This window comes from Piliocolobus tephrosceles, chromosome 2 (genome assembly GCF_002776525.5).
Source record: "Piliocolobus tephrosceles isolate RC106 chromosome 2, ASM277652v3, whole genome shotgun sequence".
NCBI classification, from domain to species: Eukaryota; Metazoa; Chordata; class Mammalia; order Primates; family Cercopithecidae; genus Piliocolobus; species Piliocolobus tephrosceles.
Genome location: NC_045435.1, coordinates 47,750,973 through 47,759,951, shown reverse-complemented (window position 1 = coordinate 47,759,951; position 8,979 = coordinate 47,750,973). Strand labels below are relative to the sequence as shown.

At 54.3% G+C, this 8,979-nt stretch overlaps 1 protein-coding gene across 3 annotated transcripts in view; it reads right to left on the bottom strand.

The window, feature by feature from the left end:
- The window catches only part of NUP210 (nucleoporin 210), a 101,992-nt gene that overhangs the window by 4,567 nt on the left and 88,446 nt on the right, over positions 1–8,979 (bottom strand). For 2 of the 3 annotated variants that reach the window (XM_023192678.3, XM_023192679.2), the window contains 6 exons: positions 7,874–8,049; positions 6,330–6,550; positions 4,886–5,022; positions 2,430–2,553; positions 1,313–1,459; positions 714–964 (listed from right to left, as the gene is read on the bottom strand). In XM_023192678.3, the coding sequence (XP_023048446.2) occupies positions 714–964; positions 1,313–1,459; positions 2,430–2,553; positions 4,886–5,022; positions 6,330–6,550; positions 7,874–8,049 (1,056 nt within the window). Of the gene's footprint in view, positions 1–713; positions 965–1,312; positions 1,460–1,518; positions 1,767–2,429; positions 2,554–4,885; positions 5,023–6,329; positions 6,551–7,873; positions 8,050–8,979 lie in introns of those variants that run through there. The other variant, XM_023192680.3, reaches the window with a different exon arrangement.

Sequence of the window (8,979 nt, the reverse complement as noted above, 5' to 3'; positions counted from 1 at the left end):
AAAAAAAAAAAAAAAAAAAAAAAAAAGGCTAAACCAACACGAAATATCACCAAGCACCCGCTCTCCAAGGCAGCAGCCCGAGCTGTGCTCATGGCTGGTCTCCAGCAGCCGCCAGCAGGCCGGCCCTCCTCCCTCATCGGCGATGCTGGGCATTCCCTGCCTCTGCGGGAGAACATGCTGTCACGCTGGCTGTAGCAAGGCAGGAGGATGAGCAGGTGGAAATGCCAAGGAACTCCTTGGTTCTCTCACCCCAGAACTCTTTCCAGCCTGCTAGGCTCCGGGCCTGAGGGATCATTTACCCCCCAACCCCACCCCAAGACTTAGTCATGGGGGAAGTGAGGCCTGGAGAGAGGGGACTTGTCCCAGCAGGGATTAGGGCTTTCCTCCCTGCTCTGTGGCGATACTCCTGCACTGAATTCGGCCATACCACGCACCATACGTTCACTGGCACCTTTTCTCGGTTCTCAGTGCTGCCCCCACAAGCTTAACTTACAGCTGGGGAAGAACAGCAGAGGTCGGATCAATTAATACAATCACGCAGCCTGAGAGACAGCAATAGTGCTATGGAAAGAGTACTTCAATTTAAAAATTATAATAAAAATAAATTTTAAAGAGAGCTGGCCCAGGACATCCACGCCACATTCCCTCTTCCTCCAGGGCCTTCCTGATGCCCTTGACTGCGGCCTGGCCTGAGGCATGCACATGCCACTCACCTCCAAGTTCTCCAGAACCTCCGGGGCACCAAAGACCCTGACCTCGGAGCTGGTGTAGTGGTTGCTCAAAAGGATTTCAGCCTGGTCGGCGAAGAGACCTGGGCTGAAGGGCACCTCGGCTCCCACCTGCTCTGTGGAGAAGTGGCTGCTGGAGAGGGAGGCAGTGACCACCAGAGCTGTCTTCTTCATGCTCAGGTGCTTCCGCTGCTTGTCTGTCAGCCTGTGCATTGTGATTGAGCAGAAGTACTGGCCTGCGAAGACAAGAGTGTATTGTTTTGTCCCCTCTCCTGCCAATGCACTGATGTCATTTCTTCTCCCTGCTTCTCTAACCAGGGTACTCCTATGCATCCTCCAGAGCCCAGGTGAGAAGTCACCTCCTCCAGAAGTCCTCCTGGGAATCCCCCGTAAAGGCCTTGGCCAAGCTAGGATCCCCTCTGTGACCTCCCAAGTCCCCCTGGAGTCAATCCCCAGGCTGGGCTCCTAACAATCTCTCCCCTCTGGACAGACAGCCACAGTGAGCTGGGCACATGAAGCCCCAAGATGCCCAGAAGAAAGAGACTGTCTCCAAGTCCCTTTCACTTTCAAATCCTCGCAGTTACCCAGAGCAGCATCAAACTGTGGCTCTACGGTGAACACATCTTGAGATGGGAAATCAAAGACAGCCGGCTTGAACTGGGACTGGCAGCTGATGAGGGCCTCTGGGTGCAAGGCCTGGATGACTTCCCTCTGGGTGGGGGTGCACTCGCCTAGAGAGGGGAGAGATGAGAGGGTGTGGGCCAGGCCCGATGGCCACCACACCGAATTCCACCAGGCCTGCACAGGCTGGCTGGGCCGCAAATGCCACCTGCCTTTGCATGTCTTCCAGCAGGGCCTCAGGGCTGCTCAAAGTTTTGAGATGCAGCCAAGATTGGTAAAGCCAAGGACACATCATATGGAAGAGGGCGCCATTCGGCATCACAGGGAGCTTCAAGTCAGAATTTCAGCATCTGTTCCAGACCTTGTATCCAGGGGCACAGCAGATGGGCCGGGCCCACTAATGCCTGACTTCTGTCCCTGTCAGCAGGGGAAATGGCAATTTACTTCTGCACATTCGGAGGGCACTAGTTCTCCACTAACACCTGAGCAGCATTTTGGCAATGGCACAGTGCTGTCCACTTGTGCTGAGGAAGGAGCAGAGGCTGCCATGATGGAACAGAGATGCCTCATTAATTAGGACGAGAAGGGCGGTGCTTCACTCTGCCAGTGAAGTGGTGTAAGAAAACAGCCCTGTTGACTTATTTATTTCTAGCAGCTGCTGCTCAGGGCTGTCATGGGCAGGGGATGGGATTCAACATTCTATGCATGACCTGGGAGAGGTCATTACAAAAATTAAAACCAGCAACCAGTCCTGCTAATTCATTAGTTTCTGGGATTCATGGTGGGAAATTGTGGCTTTCTTTGTTAGGGTGCCCTTGGGCTGAAGTCACATTTCTAGTGCAGAACAGGCACCTTCTGGGAGCTGGGCTCCATTATGAAGATTCCTTTCGCTGGCTCAGCTTTTGGAGGACTCCAAGTTCAGAAACGCTGGAAGGAGTGGACGAGTGGGGGCTAAATGCCCTCTCTGGGGTTGGTGTGAGTGTGAATAGGAAAAGCAGACAAACTCCATCCGGAGGACACAGGAAGCCACCTCCCTGCTCCCTGGTACTCTGAAGACCACCCAAGCCCCTCATTAAGTACCTCTCAGGTTAGAGCTTCTGTCTCCCACGGCAACAATCACTTTGGAGGCTGTAGCCTCCTGGAAGCTGGTCTGGATAGGGTGGAGGTGACGGGCCATAATCCTCTGAGGGACGCCAACCACGACCTAGAGAGGGAGCCAAGGAAGCTTCATGGAGTGCCACCTATGTCCCGGTCCATGCTGAGCGTTTCCACGACCTCACCTTGCAGTCTGTGACACAGTGTCACCCATTTCACAGGTGGCAACACTGAGGCTCAAAGCCTAAATGCCTTGCTAGAATGTGGCAGAGAGGCGGCTGAGCCCAGTCTAGTCAGACTTCACAGCTCAGTTCTCCCATTGAATAAGCTGCTTCTCCCAGCAGCCGACTGGATGCTGAGCAGCGGGCCTGAATTCATTAATCGATCTGGGTGGGCTGAGGATTTTGGCTCTTGGGACAGCCAGGATCACTTCTCTGTAGTACAGCACCGTACCCCAACCAGAATCCAGTCTGCCCAGATTTTCCCAGCTGTTCCCCGTGGGCCCCATCCTGCACCTGGCCACATCCAAACAGCCCCAGGCTGGTGACCCCCCTGCAATCCCTTGGCTAGGACACCCTCCCACCTTCTCTGCAGAGCCCAGCCCCATCCACCCTTCAGGCCCAAGGCTAATTCCTGCAGCTGAAGGCCCCCCTCCCTCTCTCAGCAGGCACCAGCGGTCCCTGCCTCCGGGGATCTGGTTTCTACCAGTAGGTGAACTTCAGAGCAGGGATGGGATCGAAGCCCCTGCAGCTCACAGGGATGTGCAGGTGACCAGGCCTGCATCACTGTCAAACTCACGGGGCCTCCTCTCAGGGCTCACCACCATCCACCTCCAGGGACTGACAGAGGCTGTGTCCCACTCCCTAGCCTGGGACCCCCCAACTCTGGCTCTCCTCTCCCCTCCTCCCTGTCCACCCTCAGAGAGTGCCCAAGGCCTCCTGGTCCCTTTCCTACCTGCACTCCCGGAGTGCCCGTGTGCTCCCACCCACTCCCAGGGCTTCAGAAGCCACCTCTGGAGTGAGCCTCCCCCCGTCCAGCCTTCTTCACAGTGCTCCTGCCGCACCCACCCAGCTGTGCCCCCTGCCTCACCTGGGAGAGCTGCAACATCTCTAGCTCCCTGGCCCAGGCTCCTCACCTCCCTGCAGGCCTACCCACCTCTGTGTGCCCCTCTCAACAAAGGACCAGTAGCAGCCTGGTCACCCCAAGCCCTTCCTCCCCTCCAGCCCCACTTCTGGATGCTCATGGAGCTCTGATGTGCCTCCCTCCCTCCCATCTCTCCCAAACCTGCCTTTAGATTCTGCCACACCCACTGAACCCAGCTGAGGGCCTGGCCTCAGTCTCTGGCCAGTTACCCTGCAGCCACTGCTCTCTCGAGCTCCTCCAGGAGCCAGGTAACCTCAGCAAACACAACCTTGGTCTACAGCACTGTTTAAAAAATTCCACTGAGTGTGGCATAAGCTTCGACCCCTTCACCCTGGAACAGGAGCAGCAACAGTTAATTTCTGCTGAGCACTGGCTATGAGCTGAGCACCACCCTAGGGGCTTCCCACGTGCTATCTCACTGAATCCTCACAACGCTATCATCCCCATTATACAGACAAGAAAACCGGGGCATAGCCTGACTCAGTGATTGCTCAGTCATAGCCTTGTAGTGGCCAAGCTGGGATTTGACCTAGACCATCTGGCTCTAGATGCCCCACCGTTAACCTGCACCAAATTGCCCGGAATCTGGTGCATTTTCTGATCTGATCACAAAGCCAGACCATGCTTCTCCCACACCCTCTGTTCCAGCCCCCCATGCTCTGCCCTTGAACCCTGCACACCTTTGTCCATGCCACCCCATCCCCTGATCAGAGGCTCTTTCCAGGAGAGCACAGCTGTATTGTCAAAGGATGCCTCTGTCTGCAACTGGCTCACCCAAACCGCAGAGCTGCAGCACTAAATATGCAAACTATTAGGTTAAACTGCTAGGTTCCATAAAGCACATGCTGCCTCTAAAAATGAGATGCATTTGGATCTCAGTCAGACTTGGCCCACTGATTCATTCCTAACTGGAGATGAATGGAAGAGAGAGCAGGGTTTGTTGCCTCCAGACTCAAAAGGTGACTTGCACAGGGAGTCTTAACCTTGCAGGTGACGGGGAAGCACCAGCTCCCAGGAAGTGCCTACTCTAGGGCTGCCAAAACCAAGCCCATGGGAGCTGGAATCCACCCTACAAGGCTGCCTGTCCTCATCACACCCTCTTGAACATGGGAAGACTGAGGCCTAGAAAGAAAAGGGAGCTTGTCCCATGTCAGAGTCAGCAAGTGGCCAGTCCCAGACTCATGACTCCCAGACCCCAAGCCCTCAGATGGCTTTTCTCTAAAAGGAATCCTCCCAGAAGGTCAGGCCCGCCTCACAGGCCACTGAGCCACTTGTGCCTCCGGCTGCTTGAAGCCTACCTCCTTGTAGGTCCTCAGGTGCCCAGCGACCTCATAGTAAACTGTCACAGATCCCACGGCCCGTGCCACAGCCACACCTGTCTTGGGGTCTATGTGGAGGATGCTGTTGGCTGAGGAGCTCCAGGTTCCTGAGAGGCCTGGAGAGGAAACATGGATGTCACCCCCTTCCCATAGCTGGACACTCCAGTCAAAGCCCAGCTCACCTGGATGATAAGCCAGCCTCCTCACTGGCTGCCACTACCCCAGTGGGGGCTCACTCAACAGCCTCAGGAGACAACCACATTGCCTGCCCCAGTGCCGGTCATGCTCCTGGCTCCAGCCACCTGGAGCGATCAGCTCTCCTACCCTGCTGCACCCACCCTCTACAGGGCTGTGGCCCCTAGCACCTGCTCTCCCTGACCTACAACTCCCTGCCTGGAATTTCCTGATCATCCTGGCATGAAGCTTTAGTTGACCCCTGCCCAGGAATGATCTGGTGCTGCTGCCAGGCCCTGCCCTCTGTAGCTCCTTCCCCAAAGCACAGCCCCTCCCCATTCCTTCGTTGCCTTATCAATTCCTTTTTAGCAAACAGACAGCAGGTGTGAGGCTCAGAGCTTTCACCACATACACTTCTGAGTTAATCTGAGCCAATCACATTATATAATAAATACAATTAAAGGACTCAACCATAATCTATTTATGGCAAATTATATTTGTTTTTCCTTAAAGGTAGTATTTCATCTCCTTTTAAAATGAATTTAGTAAGGTAAAAAAAAAAAAAAAAAAAGGTGGAGACAATTTGAAAATAAAAACTAAGTAAATAATTGTACATGTGTTCCACAGATGTACTACAGGTCACCTGGGCATGGCTGAAATTTGGAAGCCACTGATTTAGCCCAATATCCTTCTTTGCTTAAGTCTCCTAGCCTGTGCTGTCCACAGTGGCAGCCACTTCCCACAGAATTCACTAAAATGGTGAATTCAGTTCCTCAGCAGCAGCGGAGATCCGTGTGTCTCCTGGCTAGAGGAACTGCGTGAGACTGTGCAGAGGCAGGATGCCCCACAGGAGCAGGGGACGCCCCCCGGGCAGAGCTGTTCCAGAAAAGGGCTGGCAAATGCTTTCTCTGAAGGTCGGACATAAGCATTTGGGTTATGCAGCCCATACAATCTTTGCTATGACCACACAATCTGGCAGTGGTAGGGTGACGACAGCCACTGACCATACATAAATGCATGGTGCAGCTGAGTGTCAACAAAAATTTCCTTGCAGAAAACAGGCACAGGCTGGATCTGGTCTCTGGGCAGCAGTTTTGGAGCACTGCTCCTGAGTATCCTGCAGGTCTGCCTGCAGGCCCCCGTGACTGGCGCCGAGCCCCCGCCTGGGTAGCCCCCACCCAGGTAGCCCCCACTCAGCTTTGCAAGCATCCGTGACTCCACAGGTTCCCTGGCTCAGGATCTGTCTTACCTTCCAGGCTGGTCAGAACAGTGGCCAGACAGAGCACGTCCCCCACCACCATGGCCCCGGACAGCTCTGGGGAGATGGCCTGTAGGACAGGCAGGGGCACGAAGTCCGAGAGGCCTGGGTGCTCTGCGTCCCACACACGGAGCAGTGTCAGGCCCACACTGACTGTGCGGACAACGCAGGTGTTGTTGGTGGGGCCCTTCCCGATCTGCACAAAGTCGTCTCTAGGCACAGGAGAGAAAGGAGGGCTCGCTCTCAGTCTCGGTAAAGAAGCCTCCAACTCCCAGAGGGAGAAACGTAGTCCAGGTCCTCTGCTGAGCAAAACATTCGACTGACTGAGGTCCCAGTTGTGGCCCCAACTCGAGGTTACCAAACAGCAGCCCCAGACGAGGGCCTACTGCAGGCAGAGGGCACAGGCTCTACCTCCTCACTTGTCACCCCAGAAAGCACACACAGCCTGCAGCTAGGCAGTGGCAGCAGCATCATTCTGGCATTCCAGAAAGGAAACTGAGGCCCCGAGGGGAAAGAGATCCAGAGTGCTTCCCTATGCTCTTCCCACCAGAGAACTGGACACACCAGAAAGGGAAGGCTGCCCTTACTATGCAACCTGACTGCAGAAGCAGCCTCTGCCCTTTCCTCCTCTGAAAAATGGGGATCATCACGTGCCCGCGACACAGGCCTGGCGTGAGTATTACATAAGGTCAGCAGTGGAGGCACCTGCCACAGGGCAGGTGCTCAATGTTGGCAATGGCAGCTTTGGTGCAGAAGTGTGGACTGCGTGGGGTGATAGTTTGGGTTAGGGATCGTGGCTGCATCCTTGCCTCCACCACACCTTTTGATCCTGAGTGCTGACTGGGTTTCTATCAGGTGCTCCTGCCACAAGAAGGCCAGAATGACCTGCAGTGCAGCCAAAGGGCTGGGAGAACTGGGCTCCATTTCCTCCAGGACATGCCCTAAACTGACAGATGGCAATTCTGTGCACAACACAGAGCACCATGGTTTGCCAGAGGTCCTCATGACCCCCTCCCTCAGCTGAAGGAAAGCCCTGGAACCTAGGCCACATTGCCCAACATGATAGGTGTGGAAATAGATTTTTGGATGGTGACCTGCTCACAGGGCCCACAAAGGGCAGAGCTGTGGCTAGAACCAGGCCTGACTCTAAACCCTAGTTCTTTCCATAAGGCAACACCCTTGACACCTGTCTTTGAATGCATTCAGCAACAGGGAAACACAACCGTGGCAGGATCTGTGGGCAGCCAAGGCTGAAGGGCCAATCTCCTGTGCCTCGGGGCGCACTCCCTGGAGCTTCCCCACACCCTACTTCCTCTTTTGGGGGCTGATGCCTGTCTTCCTCTGAGATGGTCTGCATCCCCCGAGGGCAGTGGTGCTTCGTGGCCCTGCATGGTGCAGCATGCCCACATCTCTTGGAAACTCAAGTAACACACATCTTCCTTCAACAGCAGCAGCCTTTCTGAGTTATCCCCAGTTGTCTCTACCAGGTACCAGACAGGACTTCATAGGAGAAATGACCCTCGCCCACATCCTACCTGTTAGTGGCAAAGTTGAGGACCGAATTGTGAGCATGGAAGACATCTCCAGAGTTGTCGTGGAAGTGGACAGTGAAGGTCACGGTCATTCCCAAAGGCACAGCCACCAGGGCCTCCTTGTTCTGGGTGTGCAGGACAGGGCTCATGGAAACCCTCAGGTAGGAAACAGGGGATACCTAAAGGACAACATACAGGTATGATGAGGATTCAGTGCCAGGGACTGGCCTCCAGCAAAACCTATCTCTCAAGGAGGGGACGCCTGCCCCGAGGAGGATCCACTTCAGAAACAATGTGGGGCTGGACTTAGGGATCCTGAGAGGAGTAAAGGCCACACTCCTAGAGTGTCCCAACCTAGTGATAAGGTTCTTACCTCCCAACACAGCAGATTGGCTTCACTATGAGAAAACCCACCCAGGAGTGTCCCAATCCATGACTTGGAAAAATGAGATCGCTATTCATATTGCGAGAAGGCCCCCTGGGCTGCAAATATCCAGTTTCTTCAGAGAACCTGGCTCTCGGGGCATTTAAAGAAACAACGTCCTCCTGGATCGCAGGGGAAGCTCTAAGCATGTCACAGTGTGCCTGCAGGCCACCAGGGCAAGGAGGGAAATGGGGATTTCTGGAGCCCAATAACCCAAGCTCCATAAACAGCAGCCCTTGTTTCTCTGAGAACAGGTGAAAATCTATGCTGGCTCAAAAACTAGTGCTCCAAAGGTCTGAACTTCTTTGACAAAGTTCAGTGGTGCAGTGTCTGGTATACAGTTAGTGCTCAATACGTATTTGTTGAAAAAGGATGAGCAATCAGTCACTTTCACTCACCAAAAACTAGAGCGGGGAATCTGCTGCCAGGCACCCACTTTGAAACAGAAGATGTGAATTAATGAAAAAGGTCTGTGACCCAGGCAGAGTCTAAAGATTTCAGTGAGTGTGTGTCTTCTGTCATCCAGGGTTCAGCAAGTGGTGATGAGACATGGAAAGAAAATTCCATTCAGCAAAACCCCAGGACCTGACCCAGGGATGCTGATGGAGAAGGTCCCATCCCTAAGGAACACAGAATGGCAGAGGGCAGTACCATGATATGGTAGAAGGACACTGCCCAAAGCAGA